We start from the raw sequence: 26,055 nt of genomic DNA on the forward strand, positions 1-26,055 counted from the left end.
TAGCTAAGATTGGTAAGATAACTTATTTAGTAGTTCCTTTTCTTATAGGCAAAGCAATTATATGGTGTGAAAGAAGGAACACGAAAATATAACATCACAAATTACATATGTGAATTTAGCAAAGTAAAAAGACTGAAAAAAATGAGTGTAGCTTTTCTCTCCCCCCAACATGCCATAAAAAGGTGCCTATATCGTCTATCACGTTGTGATAGTTGTTCTCAATCTTTCCATCTCCACTGCGGTGACTCCTCAGTCTTGGAATCATTGTCATCATATACCCCTTCTACCCAGTGGTGGCCAGCTGCATTTAACACAGGTCGGGTGACAGGCACATTGACGGGCTCTAATAAAAGCCAGCAGTGCCCTTAGGGCCAATGCCAAAGCTTAGAATCGTGGTCCGTTTTAAACTGTGGTTATAACAGCCACGATTGAGAGCTCTGGAGTTGAGACTGAATGCACTGTGCCTGCCAGTAAATTAAAGCTTAGTATTAAAAAATATATATATTTACTTACCTGTTACCTCGTGCTGGGTGCTCCTCCTTCATCTCAGCAGCACAGGACCCCGGAGCTCCAGCAAACAACTCCTCTCTACCAATTCAGATGCTTCTTTCAGCAGCAGGAGAGAAGCACCAAGATTGGCTGGAGCGCACTGGTGTGATGCTCCTTAAGGCGCTGGGATTCTGTGCTTGCTCTCCACCTAGCTGTCTGAGACAGCTTGGGTTGGAGTATTTAAAGTGCGCATGTCAGGCTGGCCATCGTAAGGCGGCCGGCCAAAGTTATAAGCGCACTTTAAACTAAGTGCAAAGTATTACTCTCTGCTTGTGCCTCGCCTCAGAATTGGCTGCTGCCAGCACGAAAATTAAAATGGTAATAAATGTGTTTTATTATCATTTTATTTTTCATTTTTCCTGCTCTCCAGCAGAGGGGCGACACTCCTTCACTCTCATGGAGGCAGCGCAGCTGCTTCTACCTCTCCCTACCAAGATTTTGCAGAAAAATGTTAACCACCAACTCTTGGGTTATCTTGATGTTAATAACTGCATTCCTGTCAGTAAGGCTGCCACCCCTACTACAGCAGAGTCTGCCCTGCGTGCACTCAAAGAAGAACTTAAATTAACCCTGGATCAAGCCGGTACTGCAGCTGTCATCTTGCTCGATCTGAGCACTGCCTTGGAAACTGTGCCCCATAACTGGCTTCCATTCAGATTCCGGGACTGTTGGATTAACAAAAAGGCCTTAGAAGGGTTTGTATCTTTCTTAAAAGATCCATGTTTCCAAGTTTATGATAGACCATTCAATTCAACCACCCTACCATTAACCTGTGGCAGTGGTGGCTGGTAGGGAAAAGTGTCGGGGGCAGTGAAGGTGGAGGTGTTTAGGAAAAAAATAGAAAAGACAAGAAAATGTATCTGGTGGTCGCCATTGCCTGCCGCCGCCTCTCCTCCAGTAGGAACCAGGAAGCACACACCCTCTCAGAATCCCCTGACCAATCACACAGCTGCCCTACTGCAGCATTGTGATTCGTTTGAGCGCCGTCAGAGAGGGACTGGGAGGCTGGGCATGTTCTCCACCCAGGCTGTACAATACATACTGTGGAGAACATGCAAAGTGCGCATGATGGTTAGCCCAGTCTGAGGAGGCCGGCTAAACCGTCATGCGCACTTAAGGTGCAGCCACCACTCCTTCTCCCTCGACGTCAGGGGAACCTGGCCCTGCCCTGTCCTAGCAACCTGGCTGCAGTACAACTGCAATACTAAAAATAAAATGATACTAGCATTCAGTTATCATTTTATTTTTCGTTTGCATTGCTTTAAAGCAGTGGGGTGCGGCTCCTTTGCCTTAGCGGAGGAGCTGCCCCTGGCCTGCTCGATCCTTCAGGGCTCCACCATGAACCCCACCTACCCTATCCCTAAATCTATCTCCATCCTTTAGCTAACATTGTGGAATCCTATGATCTCACCTCAATTTCTTCTGCGATTTCTTATGCAGTTGAGAAACAGCATGTTATCTCGCCATCACCTGATCAGGGCAACAACTCCAGGTAGTTTAGGAACTGTTGCTCATTCATGTCTGGTAGGATGGGTGACAACCAAAGTTCCCTATAATTACTTTTATCTGTGTGAGGCAACAATATGTGTAAGTAGGTGGGCACACTTTATTTTTCATATGCGCCCGTTTGTGAGTAGAGATGAAAAAGCAAGTATGATGCTGCAAATATACAGGTATTTGGCCGCAGCCAAGTTTCATATGAAAATCTGTCTATTAACCTATATCTTCTGCTGATTGTAACATTCCAGTGGTATAAGTAGATATATATTTTTAGCTAAAAATACTTCATAGTAAAAAAGTTAGCAATTGATGCCTACCACACAGTGTCTAGATCAATTATGAGCAGATATGCAGAGAGTTCAGTTTTATAATGAGTTTTGGAATTAAGAAGTTAGCTCACCTCACCCCACTATTGGTTAAACTATGCAAGGAAAAAGAGCACACACAATGCCCTCCGAAAGACCTGGCAAGAAAACTCGGCAAGAAGACCTGGGCCTGTTGGAGGATGATGACTGGGCCGAGCCTCTGTAGTCCCCATGTGGCGCGACTATTGCCTTTCGACTGCGTCTCATTCAGTTCAAATACCTACATTGTGTATGCTTCATCAGACATAAGCTTTGGAGGGCTGGCCTATTAGCATCCCCTACATGTCTACACTGTGATAATCAAGTCAAAAATAACTTTATTTAGGCAATTACTGCCATAAAAGCACAATAATATAACATTGTGACTGCAACATCATAAAATAACATACTAAAATTAAGAGAAAGTGGGAAGTAGGAACAAATAATAGTACTTTTTATATTTGAATCCCAGGTAACAAGTAGATAGCAATGAGAAGATATTCTCACTCCTTCAAATTATTGAATCATAGAATACATTAGGCATGGACGGATAGGTTTATTAAGGGCAGTTTTTAGCAGCATATGGGAGGATGTCATCATATGGCACAATTCATTTAAAAATATAAATAAACTAAAAAACATAACTTAAAAAGTAGGCACCAGTTAATAACATTTAAAATCTAGGGAAACAATATTAGTTAAGGCAGCACCATTTCAAGTCTCAACCCTAACTTTTCACTAAACATCTGCGTTTGCACCACATTGCAAAAAGAAATGTAGTTATAGCAGCGACAAAAACTGGATGTGTATCGTACTTTAGTAGCCTGAAAACCTCTCTAAAATTTCTAATTCCTACAAAGTTGGAGAACCCATTTAGATCTAGCAGCCTTATATGCGGGACAAAATAAGATCACATGGGTCTCTGTCTCTTCTGTCTCAATACACCCAGGACATAATAGTTTATTAGCACCTACCCAGTTGTTACATAAAGGGGGAGCGTCCCGTGTCGGAAATGAAGGAACAATTTCGTGGCTACAAGAGGTTGAATGAGGTCTAAGGCCAGCTCCAATTTATAAAGTGATTTAACATCTAAAAACCTAGAGGTTAGACTAGATGTCTCAGTTGCCCTACTAATACACATCAATCGGTGTTCTTTAAGTGCAGAAGTTAGTGACTGTTTAGAGGTAACAAGACATGTTTTCTCAGGTGAAGACCACAAGTCACTCCTCCCTATTTGACAGAAAGCATCCCGAATATAGGATAGCCAAGGGATTTTCCCCGCCCCCAGGATGTGCATGACTGATTTTAATTCCTCTCTATAATTAACCAGCTCTGGGGTGCTCCATAGCCGTCACCAATAGAGTAGCGGGCGAGAGGCGATCCCTTCGGCAATGGGGAGGATGCCCAGGTCCCTCTTTTGGTGGGATTAAGGGAGTACTTTGAGGGAGACCGAAGAGCTGCCCTAAGAAATTATTTTCAGTCGCTGTCAGGGTTTTAGTCTGGCAGTGACCCCAAAGTTCAGCTCCGTACAAGGTGGCACCCCTTGCTTGAACTTTATATATTTCTACAGGGGGGCCAATAACCTTTACAGCACAACTCCTATGGACTTTTAGGATCCCCCCCACAGGCCTGGATACGTTAGTTCGCCTTGGTGATCTGCGGCCCCATTCCATTTTGTTGTTTAGGGTAAGGCCCAAGTAGTCAAAGACAGGCACCCTCTCTAGGGGCCTGAGGTCCATTTTAGGGTGTGGGCAATTTGTAGAGCCAGCATGGAAGACCATATACTTGGTTTTCTTTATGTTCACCTCAAAATTCCTTTTCTTGCAAAACGAGCTAAATTTCTCTAAGATACGCGGCATCCCCATAGCTGTTTTAGATAGGAGCAGCGTGTCATCAGCAAACATTAATGCTGGAATTTTGCGGTTAGCAAGTTTAGGAGAATCTATATCCTTAACTGCTAAGAGATCCTCAATTACACTGTTCAGAAAGAGGAAGAAAAGGGTTGGTGCAAGAACGCAACCTTGTCTCACGCCCTTCTCTACGGGGATCGGAGCTGAGAGTTCCCCTCTATTCCCAAATCTTATTTTAGCAAAGGTACCTTCATGGAGGCGTTTAAACTGTTGACAGAGGTAAACTGGAGCCCGAATCTCTAGCAGGAGGCCCCACAGCTGGTCTCGATCTACCAAATCAAACACTGATTTGAGGTCCTCGTATGTTAGGTAGAGAGAACCTCCCTCCAACGTGATGGTTTTCCAATAGGTCAGTTGTAATCTAAACAACTGATCTATAGTTGAGATTTCGGATCTAAAACCAGCTTGAAAAGGGGTGAGTATATTATGATCGTCCATCCAATTCTGCAGTCTTCCCAAGAGAACACGTGCAAAAATCTTTTGAGTTACATCAATTAGGCTGATAGGCCTGTAATTTTTCTATATGGGAACGATCTCGGAACCCGCCCACGTTTGGAGGGGTCTCAAGCCATAAAGAATTGCATTAAAAAGGGACTGCAGATATGGAACCCAAACTACCTGTTCAGTTTTAAATAGATCTCCTGGAACCCTATCCAATCCGGGTGCCTTGTTTGGCAAAATTTTAGCCAGGGCCGCTGTTACCTCAGCCAGAGAGCAAGGGGGGAAGTCAGCAAGCGGAACGTAAATAGAATCAATGTCTGACGGCCCCATTAAAGCAGTTCCTACTTGGGACTTTGTGTATAACATTTAGTGAGATCGCCAGACTTCCTCCCCGAGGTTTGGCTCGATTGCATTCTTACCCTCAGGTTTACCTGTCTTCACCAAATTCCAAAACCCTCTAGGGTCCCTATCGTCTAGGGCTTTCTTAATGGCCTGCCACCTATCAATCTCCCATTCAGATTTTGCTTCTAAAATTATTTTCTTTAAAAAAGCCCTTGCCTCCTTAATGCGTGCAATATCGCCCTCTCGTAGTTTGGTCAACAGAGCTGTCGTTGCTTCTGTATATGCCCTATTGTACCAGGGACTAGTACCTCTTTGTTCCTTTCTTTTGTGAGTTGAAGTGGTATAAAAGAACTCTGCCAGGCTTCCAACCATATCCTGATGGTTATCCCCCAGCTCCTCTAAATAATCAGTGTCACCGCATCTATCTGTAATAGAGCTAGCCTTTACCAAAAAGAGTATGATGGATTTATACAGTGAGGCCTTTGCCTCAGGTGATTGTAAAAATGTTCCCCAACGGATTCTTCTACCTCCCTCTATTGCAATTAGGTTGGAGGGGGACGGGTAAGTCTCAGCTTGCCCTGCTACCAATTGGCACCAATCCAGGGTTATAACCAGCGGATTGGGATCACTTTCAGCACGGGGCTGTACCAGGAAATTCACTATCCTGTGCCAGATAGCCACCTTTACCAAAATATAATCAATTGTGGACGCCTGGCCATTTCTTTCAAAGGTGTGTTTCCCTGGATTATCCGCAGACAATCAACTGTTACATGCCCTCAGCGAATAATTAAGGGTGACTGAGGTCAGCTGCAGGGCTAGAGGGGTCCAACCGCTCAGCGGAAAATGATTACACATTGAAATTCCCCACGTGGAATCCTCATCACTCGTTATAGGGTGGGATAAACCATTTAGGGGTTCAAAATAGCAATTGAAATCCCCATCAATTATAGGGAAAACTTGCTCAGGCAACGTCGAAAGAAAGGCGGACAGACAGTCTAACGTCTGTGAGGTCTGCCCCTACCTAACAGGGCGAGAATAAACATTAATATTAGTCACCTTAGGGAAATCGTTGAGAGAGAGAATACTACAATACATAGGATATCGGGGGAATGGGTATCTATCGGCTTAACTGAGCAACCAAGATGGGTGCCGACCCAGATGCCCAACCCCCCGGAAGGCCTGCCCTAGGCCCCTGAATGGCCGCTTTACAATAATTGGCGAACCCTGCTCTATGCAAAGACTCCAATGCCCAGGTCTCCTGGAATAAACAGATCTTGTGGGTATTGATGAATTCACCCCACTCAGGGATAACCATTTTGGCATTTAACCCGGCTATGTTCCAGGACAATATCCTTAACACTAGTGGTAAAACTGACTAAGTTCTCTGCAGACCCATGGTGGGGACCCCTCTCTCAAAGGCCACAGACAGGATCTCCTCCTCAGAGCCACCGATGGTTTCAACAGTGGCATCAAAATGTCTCACTAGTTTCCCTTTGGCATTCTCTATTAATACCCAATTGTTGCCTGTCAACTGAAGATTATCAAGAGTCACTGCTCCCTGGGATATTTGAGCTTCTATGGCCTGGTGTAAAGAAGTAGGTCCTCCCTAATTAATAATAACATCGGGCAGACTCCCCACCCTACCAGGCGGACTACTATATATAACCCCCTCAGTGCCATTGATGGTTCCCCTAAAAATGTCTTCACTCGCTAGTTCCCTATTCAAGATCGGTATCTTGTTATTAATCACAACTCCCTCATCAATTCGTGGAGATTGACTGCTACAGGTCAGTCAATCTACTTGGTCTAGAATGCTAGATCTATTAATTAGAGGGAGGACAAAAGGTGAGAAGGTATCATAATTACAACGTATATTGTTTACACTTCCCACCTGTGGCATGAATTCCCTACCTTCCCTTCGTTGACCCCAACTATCTGAGGAAAAGTAGGGAAGGTGAGGAGGATAAAAGTAGGTTAAAGAAAGAGACCGTACCCCTGTAGCCGCCCGCATCTGATGCCAATCGCATATGTGATTGACCACCCGACTATCTCTAAAGTTAATCAAAATGCAATCGCCCTCAATGTGTTTCTTTCTTTGTCCCATCCGACTTACTCTACGAGCAAATAAAATTTCACTATATACATGTGGTGGAAGTGGTCTATTAGTATTTAACCGGTGGGTACACTTGTTTTTTAGGTCAGAATACGATTCCTCTTTACCTTGATCCAACCCAGGGACACTGGCCAAAACAACCACATACGGGATTGATTTGGGTGGCAAATCTATGCGTGGGAAGCTAGAGCTCTTTAAGTCACGACTTGGGAGGCGTCTACAGGAATCATCAGCTTTATCTTTTCTTGTTGATTCCGACGTTGAACCACCCTCCTGAGTAGGTATCACTAGATTCATGATCTCATTAGGTACTCCCTCTCCCTGTATTGCATTGCCAAAATTCCCAATGGTACCAGACTCAACTACCCCCCTTGAAGGGGCTATTGTTGTGTTGGGGGGCAATGGGAAGGGTAAACTAATAGGGGCTGGGAGATTAGACATTGAATTTGAAATTACACCAGATAGCGCAGTTTGGCTCCCCGTGGCAAATTATTCTTCAAATGATTATGTGTAAAACATGATTCAAGATGCAAAAGATTGTCCTCTATTAAAGAGATTCTTTAAAGGAGTGGTAGAAGGGATGAAGTGAATAAGTCTCCCATTTTCATCCTCTCCAACTAGAAGTGAATGGGCATCCGTTATATCTGAGGTTGACGACCCCGTCAAAAGAGTTGGTGGTTGAGTCTCCGTCCCAGATGGCGTTGCTGTGCGCTCCATCACACCGGTTCTAGTAGGTTTTTGAATTTTAGCGTTTTTGGGATTTTTATTCCTCTGGGGCCCCCGTCCCGCTTTCTCTTTGTGGCGGATTCCGGGAGTTGGGCCGTAGCTTGCGAAGAGGAATCACAAGCAGACCTCGTTAAGGGACGAGGAGGTGACCTACAAACAGGCTCTTTAGATGTTCAGCTCTCGACTTCTTTGTGGTTATGCTTCGCGCCAGGATACTCTTGAGTAGTTGTGCGCGCAATAAATATACATATAACATAACATATAACATAACATAACATGCCGAAACAACGAGCTCGGTGGTAGGTGCAGGTTCCAATAGAGAAGAAGTGTTAGCAAAGCTCTCTGGAGCCGGCAAAGGCTGGTGGTTTCCTCCTGACACTGGGGTAAGCTTACTGTCCATGACATGTGTTGTTCTGGTGACCTTGCATACCTTAGCTCACCCAGAGATGATCGTTTTGATAGCGTAGGGAACAGCGATAAGCGCCGTTTCGTCAGGGCAATTTCGTGGGCCAGTACCGATGTTGCTCTAATTAGGAACTGATCCAATGTCCCCACCACTGACCCCCCTGTAACAGAGTTCCTCCCCTTTCGTCCTTTAGTGGCCATCAATGGATTCCGACACTACAACTGGTCCAAGGGTCAAAGTGCCGGGTAAGAATAATAGCACAAAAGTACAAATCACTGACCTTATAGTAGTAGTTAGATCAGAGGGGAGGGGCTGATGCGGCACAGGTGGCGTTTGGTCCAAGGATCCCTGAAACGTGGAGTCTGGTAATACACTGCGTTCACCCCCAGCAAGGTCTCCTCTAGCGATGCGGCACCGGGCAGCGCGTGCCGCGAGGAGTGAAGTAGCAGCTGTGGTAGGGGCTGATGCGGCACAGGTGGCGTTTGGTCCAAGGGCTCCTGGAACGTGGAGTCCGGTAATACACTCAGTTCGCCCCCAGCAAGGTCTCCTCCAGCGATGCAGCACCCGCGCAGCAAGTGCCGCGAGGAGTGAAGTAGCGGCTGTGGGAGGGGCTGATGCAGCACAGGTGGCATTTGGTCCAAGGGCTCCTGGAACGTAGAGTCCGGGAATACACTCAGTTCGCCCCCAGCAAGGTCTCCTCCAGCGATGCGGCACCTTGTGATAATGCAAAGAGCATATTTTTACTTACAATCTGGCTGTGTGATGCACTCACTCAGAAAGTCATGACTTGCCTTTCCGAGGTTTTGGGCTGGGATCTCCCTATGTCACTGAGACTAGCTGCACTGCACATTCCAGATGAGATTGGGTCAATAGGTACAAGCATCACTTATTGCTTTTGGGAGGAACACTGGCGCAATGATATATTGCCAGATTATGGAAATCTATTGCCCTCCTTTGTTGGGAGTTTGAAAAAAGCCACAGACGTACCTATATTTAAAGCCAAGGGATGCCCACAGGAACACCCTAAAATTTGGCAGAGAAGGGTGGACTACGGAGGTCTTTATTTAGAGCCTTCTACTTGGATGACAATAGTTATAGAGAATGCGAGACAATAGCGAGGTTGGTGAATGTACTATGATATGATTTAACAGCATTTGGGATACTATGGTGCAGGGGGAAAACGCTGAGGAACATAGCGAGGTATAGCACACTAAGTTGTATTATGGAACATTATAATTTTTTTCCTTTTCTTCCTCTTTTGTTTTCGAAAGTATTGATGTTTACATTACATTTGCATTGGTATAATATGCTGTATGTACCAGCGATTTTGGCCGAATAGGCCATATGTGGATATTAGAACAAATACAATTTGTTTTGAAAAAAAAAGAACACACACCACAAACTGAGGGCCTTATTTATGAGAAGTGACGCATCGCTGCGTGAATGCAGCGATGCGTCACTTCTCAGTGCGCCCTCCTTGCGACATGATTGATGCGTCATATTTATTTATGACGCATCATGTTGCAAGGAGTTACAGATATGTCAGTATTTCTGACGCATCTGTATGGAGCAAAAGTGACGGATTGCTGGAGTGTGTCACAAAAGTGACGCAACTCCAGCAATGTGTCCTTTCACATGGGGCAAGCCCCATGTGAAAGGACCTGCGTCACTCTTAAGCCTGCTGTGAGGCAGGCGCAAGATATTAACGCATTTGCGTCCTAGAAGTGGCGCAGTGAAATCTTATAGATTTCACTGCGTCACTTCTGTGATCCTTTCTTGCGTCAGAACGCTCCCCCTGCATACATTATACCTGGCGCAGGTATAATGTGGCGCAGGGGTTTACAAAGTGACACATCTACCTAGGGTTCCATGTTTAAATATCGATGTAAAAATATAGTTTACAAAAATATCGATGTAAAAATATCGAATACAAAAATATTGACTCCCCATTCCGAAACAGGTAAGTACAATAATATTGAATCAGAAATATCGAAGTAAAAAATATAGATGTAAAAAATATTGACTTAAAATAATATATAACTTAAACAAAATATATTAAATAGTATTAATATTTTAAACAAAATAAATAACATTTAATATATATTTGTAACTAAATATAACAAATAAACGTAATTAAAAAATATATAAACACACAAAAATGTGTAAATATACATATATTTACTTAAATACATTTTATTAACAATTATCTTTATTTAATTTATACATTTTTTAATTATATAAAAATGAAATATATCCATATATCAATAATTTAAAATAAAATAAAACATCCTATAATTAATTAACACATTAAACTATTTAAAAAAAAAAGAAAACATACATTTCACAACACAATCATTACAATAGCAGGGAAAATGTTGGATAGCGGAGGGGTAAAAATTACTATTCCCACTCCAGTGAGTGCAACAGCAGGGAAAGTGCTGGATAGCGGAGGGGTAAAAATTACTATTCCCACTCCAGTGAGTGCAACAGTAGGGAAAGTGTTGGATAGTGGAGGGGTAAAAATTACTATTCAGACTACAGTGAGTGCAACAGGAGGGAAAGTATTGGATAGTGGAGGGGGGAAATTACTATTCCCAATCCAGTGAGTGCAACAGCAGGGAAAGTGCTGGATAGCGGAGGGGTAAAAATTACTATTCCCACTCCAGTGAGTGCAACAGTAGGGAACGTGTTGGATAGTGGAGGGGTAAAAATTACTATTCAGACTCCAGTGAGTGCAACAGGAGGGAAAGTATTGGATAGTGGAGGGGGGAAATTACTATTCCCAATCCACTGAGTGCAACAGTAGGGAAAGTGTTGGATAACAAACCACTTAAAAAAAAAATCTACATTTTTATTATATTTAATTTCCATTATTAACATAAATAATATTTAAATTAAAATATATTACTATTAAAAAGATAATAAACATTCATTAATTACACATTGTTTAACACTATAATATCCACAACGCACACCTAAAATGTATTACACAATTACAATTAATAATTACTAATAATTAATATGAATAAATACATAATTAATAATTAATCAATAAAAAATAAATTACTTCCCACCATTTATACCTATAAACACCCAACACACACCTAAAATTAATTAAACAATTACCATAATTAATTAATTAATTTAAATAATTAACAACTAACTATCAAACAATAATTAATAAATGAATGTACACATTTAACTCAATAACATCACAACTATACAATTATGAATAAATATAAATTGCTAAATAAATTTCATATATTTAAATTACTTCCCACCCTATTCCCTATTAAACTCACAACCTGCTACAGAACTAAAAACACAAAATTCAATGTAATTCTTTTTATTAACTACTATAGATAATAAATAAATATATAAAATTAAATTACTTCCCACCCTATTCCCCTATAAACCCACAACCCACTTTGGAACTAAACACGCAAAATTATATTAAAAAAAGTAAATATTAACTACTAAAATCTGAACACATATACTAAAATTACAAACAATTCTCATACAAAAACAATTCTCATGACCACACCCGTTTTTGTGGAACGCTCAGCACAGCAGGGGAATTATCCCAGCGCGTGAGCGCCGCGTGGGTCATGACGAGCTCAGCTCGTCAGAAGCACAGCGCAACTGTGCCTCATGACGAGCTGAGCTCGTCATGAGCACGGGAGGGGTTAAATACATAACATTGATAATAATTCGATATTTTTAACAACTATAATTTTGTAAATGATATTTAACACTTCAATATTTTTGCAATCAATATAACTTACCTAACAATCGAAATTCTTGACCATGATATTTTTTCCATCGATATTTCTATCCCACGATAATTTTACCTCAATATTTCTGTACATCGATATTTATACACCGATATTCTAGCTCTGTACCGCTTATGTTATGTGGGGCATCTTCAGCCAATCCTAGACTTTTTGCCGACAGCACATGCCTGTTAGGAATTACAATTTCCTTCTTGCAATGCTAAAAGCAAAATAACAAGTCCTAGAATGTAGATTGCTGGTAGCTCACAAACAAGGAGTAGCTGAAAATGTACCTTTGGGTCCAGGTCATGCTATATAAAACTGCAAAAATAAAAGTGAAAAAAGGGCGCAGTTTCACCTGGCAGCTGTTTTTCTGAAGAAAACCCCACTGAGAACCACATATCTACACATATCATAAAAATCAAAAAAAGTTTGTTAAAAAAGTTTTAATTTATCAAAAAATAAGAAAGAAATATCCCTACCGTCAGTCATTGATAGATCAGTAATAAGCAACAAACAACGGCGGACCACAATAGCCGCACCTCACTGTTATGTTTCTCTTGTAATTATCCAAAAGTGATGAGAGATGGTGTGCACATGCAACTCCTGCACCTGCCGTTGTTAGGTGCAAACTGCAAAGCAGAATAGAAACTGTACAAGCGTGGAGAGGTGCACTCCCAAAGTGTCTTTTCCAATACGTAAGACTGACCAATTCAACAACATCAACATCAACACCACTTTATTCGGTTAATAAAAACCATAAAAAAACAATGCATATATCGTCGTACACTACATCATAAAAACATCTAAATTACTAATCATCAACAAATGGGGGCAACCTGGTAAAAAAATAATTATAGGGACAAATTTCATTAAGTCACCTAAAGCCCTAGCATCCAATAGTTCATATATAGCGGTAAATCACCCCTTAACCCCTTCGACGCGGATGACAAAGCCAGCTTGTCATGGGCGTTACCTGCGCTGCGCAGATGACGAGCTGGCTTTGTCACGTTACGCGGGATTTTTAAAAATGCCGCGCACAGCGGGAAAAGCCGCCGCGGCGAAGCGGTTAAAAAAGAACACAAGTCACAGTTAAAAATGCCACCATAAAACTCTAGAAATGATAAACATGTAAGCACAGTGAGGCCTCTTTAAATATTTATCATGGGGTGCTGTTTTTTCCTGAGTCGAACAACTGCGACTAAGAAGCTTGCAATATTAAAAATCTCCCATGGGTCATTCAGCAGCTGAAGATATAACAAGGTGGGTTTTACCTGTATAAAGCTTTTTCCACTTAAAATAGGAATGAAAAACCTCCTGCGTATATCATTGTAATGCTCACAGAACATTATAAAGCGCATAGTGTCTTGATTCGAGAAATTGTCACAAGTGCAAGGACCTAAATCACACATCCTACCGCAGCCTTGTTGATTAACTCAAAGGAAGTGAATGAAATTAAAATGAAACCTAGTTAAATGCAGGCAGTGTAAGGGCTTTGTGACAATTCTCAGATAAGGTTCAATATGACACGAGGTTTTCAACAAAAAATAGGCTTTTACTGAGGGTTTTATTAACTCAGTCTCCTCTCTCTCCGACATCACTAGCAGAAATAGCTGGCTTTCCGCTAGCCACACTCTGTCCCGAGAAGTCTTTCATCATCCCTCCTTCTCCTTCTCTTTCTTCCCAGCGGTTTCTGGGCTCATATAGGGCGGTCATTCCATTCCACACTGGCGACCCGGGAAGAAGCGTACTCGACGCGCAGCTCAAAAGTAAAAACTATTCCGGCTTTACACTCTTATGCCACTTACAGCATTTTGAGTCCTGCAACATTTTTTCACTCGTGCTTACTCCATAGTTCTAGCCATGACAGGGACCCACTGTGCACTAATTTAGAGTCACCCACTTCTGACCTCATCTTTGATTCAGCCCACTTCCCGCAGAAAGCACACTGAGAGGGGCTGTTGGTATTCGATGCATCAAACAACAGGGAATTATTTTGTTCTTGTGACTGTCTCGGGGTAGGGGCACCTCCCACTTGTTTCTCTTGGAAGTTCTCCTATGCCAGATAGTATCGCCATTACTCCACGGATTTAATATATGGGAGGTGGCTTGTGCCGTACGAGGAGCTACGTACGGGCAGAATCCACTTACAGTCTTCCACCGTGATTCAGTGCGGTTTTTAACTCTGTCGTTTAACCATCCAGGCCATTTGATATATTTTCACTCTCACACCTTATGCACATGGCCTAGTCCCTCTCATCATTTCTGGGCACCTTTGGAATATTTATTATATTGTTTTCTCCTCAACACGGATTGCATTTTTTTCTATACATTCTCATGTTATTTCTGCTCAATTTAGGTTCACGCATCCAGGCCCTTATCAAGGAGGCCTTCACAGGATGCAGTATTACGCACCTTTTTACCACACTTCCTCGTAGATGACACTATAGAGCATCGACACACTACACTCTTCACCTGCATTTATAGCATTTGGAGAACCAGGCCGGTTTCATCTAATTTGTGGTATGTATTTATCGATACGCCAATCAAAATACATACTTTTTAAGTCTCGCCTAGTCAGTGCTTGCTCTGTCTCATAGAGACATGCAGTATACACTATAGCGTGGAAGCTTTGTTTAAGTTCTGTCCACTCTCCGCCCAGCTTTTGTATTGGCTTGGGTCCTAAATGCAGCCTTCCCATTGGTTTGAGGCTTGTTAGTCCCTCCTCCTGACAATCATGTTGTCATTTGTGTCCTTCCACGGCTATTGGCCCCTTTACTGTAAACACTATTTTGTTCCTGTGCCTCCCCCGTCCCCTCCCACAGTCCATAACTTCTAACGACACCACCACCCCCCCTCGCACTCCCATTTCTACCTTTTTGCCCACCCGTACTCCCTTTTAAAATGCAATAGGACTCGGATTAATGTGAGTTCTATTGCATTACAAATGCTTCTAGTAGTGCGCAATGATGCCTTACATCGTACGCATGTGTTGTGGGCGGGGATAGGTTGGCACACTTTTTGCAAGGAGGCAGGACATTGATACCATGGAAGCAGAAGCCTACCCCGCATTTTATTTTTGTTTGTGGCAGCGTCATCAGAAAACGTTGCAACCCAAGTCGAAAGTCGGGCGGACTCCCTGGACATAGGCGGAGCCTTGCAGGAAGACAACATCTCAAGAGGAAGCGAGACGGCCGGGCCTGGTTGGGGGCGTGGCCTAAAGCCCCGTTGCAGAGAGTCCCGCGTGTGGCTGTGAGTGCAGCATCCGTGCAGCTGAAGAGACGGTGTTTGGTTTCATTCCTAACCAGGTGAAAAAGGTATTATTTATTTTATTGCTGAACTCTTTTCTGAGTATTGTGGGCTTGATAAATTATAGCCTTATGTGCAACATGGCATGGTGAGGTCATACGATTTTAAAGGAAGGCAAAATACCTTGGAATGCATAACTACACAGTTTATAACTTTGCCACCAAGTAGAAAGATTCAAAATTTCTCTAAAACCATTATCTTGCCATCTTTACTCAATTCTGAATTACTTACCAAACATTTGTACATCTTCTTATCATTGGTAGTAACTCTAGGCTTCCATCACGCAGCCCGCAGGCCCGTAGGTCCAATTTTTCAAGTTTGGCTTCACTCAGACTGTATTGCATGGCTGTGAGGTCCAAAGGGTAGAGCTGGGTAACATACAGACTCACAGACTTGAAGCACCCTGATACAGCTCTTGCCACTTCAGTGTCATGCAGTTCAAACACACAATGGAAGATGTTCAGCAAAGCAGTGTCCTTTCTATTAACCCATTCCTGCAACCATTTAATCAGGAGTTGCCTTCGATCAGCATCGAGGGGCCGTCGATTGAACAAGATGTCGTCCATCTTTTCATAAGCCAAGAAGCCCAAGAAGAACCGGATGAAGTTGTGTAAACATTCCTGCTTTGTTCCAGCAATGCCCTGAAGAAGAACGTTTGTAGGATCTGCTGGGATCTCACCAAAAGCCCAGGCATCCAGGCACTCTATGAGCTCATCATTGTTTTGGATTTTCCCTGCACAATAGAAGGAAGCAAACATGTCTCGTACACTGTGATGCCGATAGGTATAAACACTGCCCCTACTTTGCTCTATCAGGAAGAATTTGCATAGGTGCTTGAGAAGAAGATCCGAGTCTTTGGGTAATTCCTCTTTCTTGATTTCAAGGCAATTAGTAATAAGTTTTTTGTATGAGAGTTCAGCCAGCTGCTCACAAGCCGTTTTAATGTTTGGGTTCAATTTCCGTTCTGCAGGCTGTATGATGGACTGGCTTTCGCCAACATCCAGGACTACCTCTGGTGAGATGTTTCCCAAAGTGCACTGGAGGAGTGAAGCAAACAGTCGGCTGTGGGTGTCAAGCTTACCTTTATAACGTCCGAGCTCATTCTCCCGGCAAATCTCACAAAAAGCGAGATTCAGAAGAGGAACAGACACAAGGCTGGACAGGATGGCATGCTGGATAAAATTGTAGCAATTAGCTGTTAATCCATTTAATCTAAAAAACAATTTAATATGTTTTTGAATATCCTTTTCTTCAAACTCCAGCATTACAAAAGTTAAAGTGAAGTGTTCCTTCCAGTCTCTCCAAACATTGAACCCGGCCGTTACCAAAACATGAATGTCTGGGAGGAGCTTCTTTGTTAAAATGCCGGAGAGCAGTGTTGTGATATTCATGGGAGTCTCAGCATTTCCCGGACATTCTTCCAAATCCTCTATCTCTTGCATCAACGTATCCAGGCCATCGAAAATGAGGAGTGTATTCGAACCGATCAGATCACTGGGCATTTCTGTCACGTTTTTACATTTTGATTCTATGAGTGCCTTCACGTTCAGTGGCTCTGAAAAAGAACTCAGCTCGCTGAATGTGAAATAGAAAACATATTTGTAGACTATGTCCCTTTTCTCATTCTTCCAATCCAGTTCAACTTCCTCACAAAGACATGTTTTCCCCATTCCAGCTTCTCCCAAGATCAACATCCGTTCTGATGTCAGACTTCTCTTCTGGGCTGTGAACATTTCTCGTGAAGTGATGGTGTCCGCGACAGCGTCCTGAAAATCACCCCTGGTGTCTGTGCACAGGTCAGCCGTGCGAAGAACAATTAGTTTTCTTTCTAAACAGTGATCCTCCTCCATGGCTCCTTTCCCCATTTTGCAGCAGGAGCTTTGCCTTTGACAGACTTTTCTCTTGAACCCATGATTCGAATCTGATGTAAAAAACGAAACACAAGAAGGACAGTTACATGATGAAAACAATTAATGTATTATTTAATATGTGTTCCTTTGTCATTTAAGAACCATCCACCAAAGAATAGAGTGCGTATTATTTATTTTGTAGAAAAACAAACATATATATTATTTTTATAAATACAGGCATCTTGGGCCTGTGAAGTAGTGTGGCTCACTGGTTAGAGGCGGCAGACCCGAGAGCAGAGGACGGCCCGGGACCAGGGTTCGATTCCCGGCGCGGCAGGTTTCTGGACCAGGGTCAGCGGACTTGATAATTCTCTCGCCTTGGTGCCCACTCTGATCAGCGATCACACTCCGCAACTCTGGGCATTAGCTTGCCTCATCTTCACTAACGGCCCCACCAGACCGCCGGGGATGCCTGGTCTCACCCTGGAGATACCCATTAAGGGACCATCTCTCAGGGAAGCCAGGAAGGGTTTCGCAGCGGTCGAAGCGCCTTGGGACCCTCTGGGTAAGTAGTGCGCTATATAAATGCCTATACATTTACATACATTTACATTGGGCCAGAGCATCAGTATGTTGACTTTGGGGAAAAAGAAAAATCAAAGAAGGCATAGGGAACAACTTGGCATAGCCTGGAGGTGTACTAGTGCCCAGCAACATACGCAAGGATCAGGATCAAGCTACCATTTAAAAGGTATCAACTTTGTAATTGTGATCATTATCGGATTCTTGAGACAATAATTAGTTACATAGTGGATACCCCATAGCTTGGGGTTGAGAGAGGCAGGAAACATAATATTGTAAACTTCTATTGGTGGCTGGTGAAGTCTGAAAGTGGTAGGGTGCACAATGAAAGCATGACTTTGCCTGAGTGAGCGCAGCACGTGAGCACAATTATCCTGAGGGGGTTGGAGGTGGAGGGGGGTGTTCTTCCCAACAAGAACATTTTTTAAAAAATATAGTAAAATTGTGAATTTTGCAGCACAGTTTCTTTAATAATATGACCAAAATAGATGTCACTTGCATGAAGACTTTTAAATGCTAATGACGTACGGACTCGGGCGCCATGCTGATCAAAGTCTTTGTGACAGCCACAAGTCCCTCAAATCAGAAATAATACACTGAAGCATGGATCAGAGAAATAATTACACCTGCAAGGAAGAGAGGGTTAGGGTGAGATGGAGTTATAGACCTGACAAAGTACAATCCACTGGTCCTCATTGTTGGGGTTCGGGCACAAAGCTAACCAGCTTCTACCATGAAACACATTTGTTATCGGGACAGCAGAAAGAGCTACTAATTCTTCTGGACACAAGAAACTTCAAGACAAGGAAGACAAAAGAATGACGAGGTTAAGACACATGGCAAGCTAATGAAGGCAGGAGGGCAGCAAAAAGAAACTCATTGTGTCCAAATGTGATTGGCTGCAGGCGAAGCACAAGCAACAATACATAGAAGCAGATAGAGCAGTCAAAAGAATGACAAGATTAGACACGTGGGCGTACATGGATAACGTTACCAGCCAAGCAGAGGAAGCCGAAACTAGAGGAGAATGGGGGAGCGTCTTCAAGATCACAAAGATAGTCAGTGGTAAACTACAAAATACAACACCTCTATCATGTACAAGCAAGGCAGACTACTCACAACAGAGAAAGAGCAGGAAGGATACTAGGCCGAGCATTTCAAAAGACTTGACCAGACTAGGAGCAACAAGTGAGGCGGACATTTAAGAAGCTTAGAAAGCCTTGAATGTGAACACTGCCTCCCCCAAAGAAAGATGAAATACATTCTGCATCCGATCTTTCGAGAACGGAAAAGCTCCTGCCCAGGACAACCTGAATGCACACATTTTCAAGGTAGACTCTGAAACATCAGCCTAGATCCTCCACTAGTGTTTAAATTGATTTAGGAGGGAAAAAAAGTAGCAGAGTGTATTAACCAAATGTTACAAGTGCAGATTCATCCTTTAGAGTAAAATCCTTACAAAAATCATTATACAGAGCATTCCTGGTTCTGTGGACAAGTAGTTAAGAAAATAACAGGATGGGCTCTGCAAGGGAACAGGGTATGTTGATCAGATCCTTACTTTACGCAACCTCAGTGCATGGAGTGGCAAAGACAACTATACATCAGCTTCACTGATTTTGAGAAAACTTTTGACGGTATCCACTGTGACAGGCTTTGGTGTATACAGAGAGCCTATGACATGCAGCAGCAAATAGTTCTCCTTATGAAGAGCGTCTATGATAATTTTACTGGTAAGGTGGGAGATAGTGAGTATAGTTTCTAAGCCTAGACCGGTGTGTAACAGGGATGTGTGATTTCAGTGTTGCTCTTCAACCTAGTCAGGGTGATGCAACACACAACAGAAGACCAAGCCAGAGGCATCAAATGTACATTATTCTCTACATTTAACCCTTTCCCTGCTGCCGTCGGCCACAGTGCTGCCCTCGGCCATTGGCCGACGGTGCCCCACCCGCGCACGAAAACGCCCGCACCACGGCGGAATTACCGCCGCGGTTAACGGGTTAATGACCTTCTCTATGCGGATGAACAGGCCTTGTTCTCTGGCACTCGCCAGCATATGAAGGAAAAGGCGTGTCACCTCAACATGTATGAGCAGCAAGTGGGCCTGACGATCAACATGAAGAATTCAGAAGTCATGCAACTTAACATTCCAAACCCTTAACCAATGAAAGTGGATGGAGAGAGGACGTAGCCATGACTGAAGAGTACATCTACCTATGCAGTACACTCAGACAGGATTGAGGGGTGGGCACTGACACCAAGAGCAGACTGAACAAAGCCAGGAATCCCTTTAGAATGCTTAACAATTTGTGGACGTCATCTCAGTACAGCACCAACACCATGCCGAGGCTTTACTAGAGCTGCGTTCTGTGACACACTCTTGTATGAATCAAAATACTGACGAATGATGAAAAGTGACATCATCAAACTGTCAGTTTTTCACAATAGTAACCGAAGAAGAATCTTTTGCATTTTATGGCCTTAAAACATTTCCAATCAGGAACTGTTAACCAGATGCAAGCAAAAGAGCATGGACACCATTATTATGAGAAAAAGATGGAGGTGGATATGACACACCATTACAACAGAACAGTACTCATCACACGAACAGCTCTCTATTGGACCCCAGAAGGCAAACAGAAGAGAGGCATGCCAAAGAACACATAGAAGGACACTGCGGAAACAGAATTGTACACCCTGAACCACCACTGAGGCACCGACAGAACCTTGCGACAGGCAGACAGAAGTGGAGGTCCATCGCTGCTGCCCTACATACCAGTCCACATAATGGGCAGTAAGTAGGTAAGCCTATTTTAGAAAATAAGAAGAAAAAGTTGAAATATTTCACAATATGAATTCCCTTCATGACCGAATCGTACTGAAACTGGAAACTCATTCTTCTCATAAGAGGCATTCCAGTTATCACCTATAATACTGAGACCTGCAAAGAGACATTCACATCTGTGCTCACGTTCTAGCTCCAAGAATCTAGGCGGATGTCAATTCAGCTTATCGTCTGTGGCTGCAAAGGGTCATGCCATGTGACAGCCTGAAAAATAAACAGCTTTCCTAAATTCAAGTTCAAGTTCAAGTTCCAAAATTTGTATAGCTCACTACTCACCCAGAGGGTCTCAAGGCGCTTGAGGGAGGGAGGTGCTTTACTTATCGAATATCCAAGTTTTTAATTGCTTTCTGAATGAGAGGTGGTTCTGTGTAAGGCGGAGGTGGGTGGGGAGAGAATTCCAGGTTTTGGCCGCTAAGTAGGAGAAAGACCTTCCCCCCATGGTGGATCTGTGGATGCGCGGGATTGCGGCGAGTGCTTGATTGGACGATCGTAGTTGGCGGGAGGGGGTGTAGAAGGATAGTCGTGTGTTGAGGCATTCGGGTCCTAGGTCGTAGAGGGCTTTGTGTGCGTGGGTGAGGAGACGGAACGTTATTCTCTTGTTGACAGGGAGCCAATGGAGGTCTTTCAGGTGGCCGGAAATGTGAGCTTGCCGAGGGATGTCCACTATGAGTCCGGCTGAGGCGTTTTGGATGCGTTGGAGTTTTTTCTGTAGTTTGTCTGTGGTTCCGGCGTAAAGGGTGTTTCCGCAATCCAGTCGGCTTGTGACCAGTGCGTGGGTGACCGTCTTTCTTGTTTCGGTGGGGATCCAACGGAAGATTTTTTTGGGCATGCGTAGGGCGTTGAAGCATGATGATGAGACGGCGTTGACTTGTCTGGTCATCGAGACGGTGGAGTCCAGGATGAAGCCCAGGTTACGTGCGTGGTCCGTAGGTATGGGTGCGGTTCCCAGGGCCGGTGGCCACCATGAGTCGTCCCAGGCAGAGGGGGATGACCCTAAGATGAGGTCTTCCGTTTTGTCCGAGTTTAGCTTTAAACGGCTGTTCTTCCTCCACTCGGTTACTTCTTTCATTCCTTCGTGTAAGTTGGTTTTGGCAGTGTTTGGGTCTTTGGTGAGGGAGAGGATCAGCTGGGTGTCATCTGCGTAGGAGATGATGTTGAGGTTGTGTTGGCGTGCGATGGGTGCGAGGGGACTCATGTATACGTTGAAGAGGGTGGGACTGAGTGATGATCCTTGTGGTACGCCGCAGATGACTTCGGTGGCCTCTGATTTGAAAGGGGGGAGGCGGACTCTCTGGGTTCTTCCGGCGAGGAACGAGATGATCCATTCCAATGCTTTTCCTTGTATTCCGACGTTGCTGAGGCGTTGTATGAGTGTGCTATGACAGACTGTGTCGAAGGCTGCGGAGAGGTCAAGTAAGATGAGGGCAACTGTTTCTCCGTTGTCCAGTAGTGTTCGGATGTCGTCTTTTGCTGCGATGAGGGCGGTTTCGGTGCTGTGTTTGGCTCGGAAGCCGGATTGTGAAGGGTCGAGGGATTTGTTGGATTCGAGGAAGGCGGCGAGCTGACTGTCGACGGCTTTCTCAATGACTTTGGCAGGGATTGGGAGGAACGAGATGGGGCGGTAGTTCTTAAGCTCGGTGGGGTCTGCTGTGGGTTTCTTCAGAAGGGCGCTGAGTTTGGCATGTTTCCAGTTTTCCGGGAAGGTAGCGGAGTTGAAGGAACAGTTGATGACATCGCGGAGATGGGGTGTGATGATGGAGTCTGCTTTGTTGAAGATGTGGTGGGGACATGGGTCGGTTGGCAATCCTGAGTGGATGGAGTTCATCAGGCGGATGGTGTCTTCGGTGGTGATTGGGTTCCAGGCGCAAAGGTTGTTAGGGTGTGGTTTTGGTTCGGAGGTGGGTGGAGAGGACTGGTCTTCGGACTGGTTTTCAAAGCTGTTATGTATTTTGGCGATTTTGTTGTGGAAGAAAGAGGATAGATAGTCGCAGAGGTCTTGGGAGGGAGTGATGTCGTTGGTGCCGGCGGTGGGGTTAGTAAATTCTTTGACGATGTTGAATAGTTCCTTGCTGTTTTGGGCATTGTTGTCAAGTCGATCCTTGAATGCTGATTTCTTGGTGGATCGGATCAGTTGGTGGTGTTTGCGGGTGGCGTTCTTGAAGGTGGCTAGGTTGTCAGTGGTTGTGTTTTTTCTCCAGGTTTTCTCGAGAGTACGACAGAACTTCTTGGATTTCTTAAGGTCATCGTTGAAGCAGGGGGCTTTTTTGCTACCTTGCTTGATTAGATGGTTTTTCAAGGGTGCTAGTTCGTTGGCGCAGAGGGTGATCCATTGTGTGAGGTTAGTGGCTGCTTGGCTTGGGTCTGATGATTTGGCAGGGGGGTTTTGGCGAAGCGATGTGAAGAGCTGGTCGGTGGTGATTTTGTTCCAATTTCTTCGAGGAATAGGTTGTGGGGGGTTTTGGGTCGTGGACTTTTTGTAGTTGAAGTGAACGCAGCTGTGGTCCGTCCAATGGAGCGCTGTGGTGTGATCGAAGGAGATGTGCTTGCTGGAGGTGAAGATAGGGTCAAGCGTGTGTCCGGCAAAGTGGGTGGGGGTGTCAACAAGTTGTTTGAGTCCGAGATTGGCCAGGTTGTCCAGAAGGGTGGTGGTGTTGCTGTCGTTTTTCTTTTCCAGGTGGAAGTTGAGGTCTCCCAGTAGAATGTAGTTCTCGGAAGGGAGGGCATGTGGGCTGATGAAGTCAGTGATGTCTTCGCTGAATTGTGTGCGGGGTCCTGGTGGTCTGTAGATGAGGGTGCCTCTGAGTGTGGTTTTGGGGTCGGTGTGAATCTGGAAGTGAAGGTGTTCGGCGGTAGTGAGGTTATCGTCGGAACTGGTCATGATGCGGATGGTTTTCTTATGAACGATGGCGATGCCTCCTCCTGTTTGGTTGGTGCGATCTTTTCGGATGATCTTGTAGGCATCCGGGATGGCTATGGCGATGTCGGGCGCTGATGAGGCGTTCATCCATGTTTCTGTAAGGAAGGCGACGTCCGGCGATGTAGTGTCGAGTAGGTTCCAGAGTTCAATGGAGTGTCTGTGGACTGAGCGGGTGTTGAGCAGGATACACTTTAGGTGGTTAGTGTCGGAGCTCTGTTTGGAGTTTGTGGATTTCGTGTGGGTCCTGATGCAGTCGAACTTGCAGGAGTGGCAGGTGAAGGGTCCATGTGTGAGTCCTGGGGCGGCTTGGTAGCAGGCTGGGAGACGGCCGGAGTTGAGAGCAGAGAGGGTAGCGGAATCGTACGTTATGCGGGAGGAGTGGACTTTGCGGGGGCCAGGGGGTTTGGCGCTGGGCGCGGTCCAGGCGCGGACGGGCGTAGACGGGCTTACCTTTGGCGCACCTTCGGCGCGCATAGGGCGCGACCGCTGCGCGTGAACGCTGCGTGCAAAAGCATCTGTCATAAGTGGATAGTGGAGGGGGGAGGGGGGAGGGGCGAGGGAGGAGCAGCTGGGAGGCGGGAGCGGGGTGGAGGGCCGGGCAGGGAGGCACAACAACAAACAACAAAATGGCTGCAAGCCAAAAGCGAAACAGGATTGGGGCACAATGTAATTAAACGCAATCAAAACGGCAGTGGCACCGGCACAGTCAGGCACAAATGATTGATTCAGGCAAAGGAAATATCAATAACAATGGAAATATCGTCAAAGCGCACTTACGTAATATAGCGCTACTATGCAAATATACTAAGCGAGCAGGCACTTATAATAGTGGGAGCAATGCGAGCAAGCACACAGCAATTTGGCAGTATAGCACTACGATACCACGAGCGCCGAGCAGACCAGGGAGCAGAGAGGAGCAACCGCTTCTGAAGGAATCAGGGCGGTCACAGCGCTACAGTTGGAGAGCGGAGCCTGAACTATCAGTGGGAGGGAGGAGCAGCTGGGAGGCGGGAGCGGGGTGGAGGGCCGGGCAGGGAGGCACAACAACAAACAACAAAATGGCTGCAAGCCAAAATCGAAACAGGATTGGGGCACAATGTAATTAAACGCAATCTAAACGGCAGTGGCACCGGCACAGTCAGGCACAAATGATTGATTCAGGCAAAGGAAATATCAATAACAATGGAAATATTGTCAAAGCGCACTTACGTAATATAGCGCTACTATGCAAATATACTAAGCGATCAGGCACTTATAATAGTGGGAGCAATGCGAGCAAGCACACAGCAATTTGGCAGTATAGCGCTACGATACCACGAGCGCCGAGCAGACCAGGGAGCAGAGAGGAGCAACCGCTTCTGAAGGAATCAGGGCGTTCACAGCGCTACAGTTGGAGAGCGGAGCCTCAACTATCAGTGGGAGGGAGGAGCAGCTGGGAGGCGGGAGCGGGGTGGAGGGCCGGTCTCTCCAGTTGAGTCTGTTCAGCTGGATTAGCAGCACCGCAATCTGTGAATCTGTGATACTAGAGCTGATACACTGCGAATAATCCAGTCCTCACTTTCCTTTCTACAGCTTGTTAACCCACCCTTCCCTAACACCTCTCAGAGAGGGGTGGGTCAATGAAGTTCAGTGACGATTTAGGGTATGGCGAAGTCACATGGCTCCATTCCTTGAATGGCATAAAGCCCATGGCTCTGCAGGGCTTCAGGAAAAACTGTAACAAAACATCATCCAGGGTGGCGCTTAGCCCAGGAGGCTAGTGCTTTGCTGGATTGATGATGTCACAGACCTCAGAGCAGTGAGATCATTAGTGTACCAATGTAATCGATGGCAGTGTGAAGAAAAACTGTGCACAGTGCACATGTGTGCCATCCACAGATTTTAGAGACTGGGACCGATGGTGAGTGCTGTGCATGCATGTGTGTGAGAGAAGTTATATGGTTTAGGGATTGAGGTCATGAGTGAATATATTGCAAGCTTGTATGTGTATATCTGTATTTTAATTCCCAAATAAAGAGGGGGCGCAGTCTCTGCATACTTCCACTTTTTTATTGCAATAGACTAAGGGCCAGAAGAGCAAAGCATTTTTTGAAGTCACAAAACAATCTCATTCAGAGTTTGCGTCTGCAAAAATGTTTTTTAAATGCACTAATCCCATTTAAGAATCAGTACATTTTTGCCAACTCCTAAAATGGGATTGAGACCCTATACGGATTTTGTATTTGGAAAGATTGTGTTTTAAGCATCTGAGAACAATATATCCATGTTTTTGGGCTGAAATCTGGTTGCAAAGCATTGAAAAATTGCCATCTACCAATTTTGGAAAGTGTGTTTGCTAAAGGAAAGGCTCCTTCTTGAGAGCCCTTCCCATATGTGAATCTGATCACATCCCTTAACCATCCTGTGTTATCTGGGAGATTGGGCAGACCGGTCATGGCCAAGGCT

General features: G+C 44.6%; 1 protein-coding gene across 1 annotated transcript in view; it reads right to left on the reverse strand.

The window, feature by feature from the left end:
* The window catches only part of LOC147751001 (nucleotide-binding oligomerization domain-containing protein 2-like), a 343,212-nt gene that overhangs the window by 56,535 nt on the left and 260,622 nt on the right, over positions 1-26,055 (reverse strand). Inside the window, exon 6 of the mRNA XM_086918890.1 lies at positions 15,645-17,334. Within this exon, the coding sequence (XP_086775016.1) occupies positions 15,645-17,334 (1,690 nt within the window). The remainder of the gene's footprint in view (positions 1-15,644; positions 17,335-26,055) is intronic.

This window comes from Lissotriton vulgaris, chromosome 1_1 (assembly GCF_964263255.1).
Source record: "Lissotriton vulgaris chromosome 1_1, aLisVul1.2, whole genome shotgun sequence".
In the NCBI taxonomy this organism is placed as follows: domain Eukaryota; kingdom Metazoa; phylum Chordata; class Amphibia; order Caudata; family Salamandridae; genus Lissotriton; species Lissotriton vulgaris.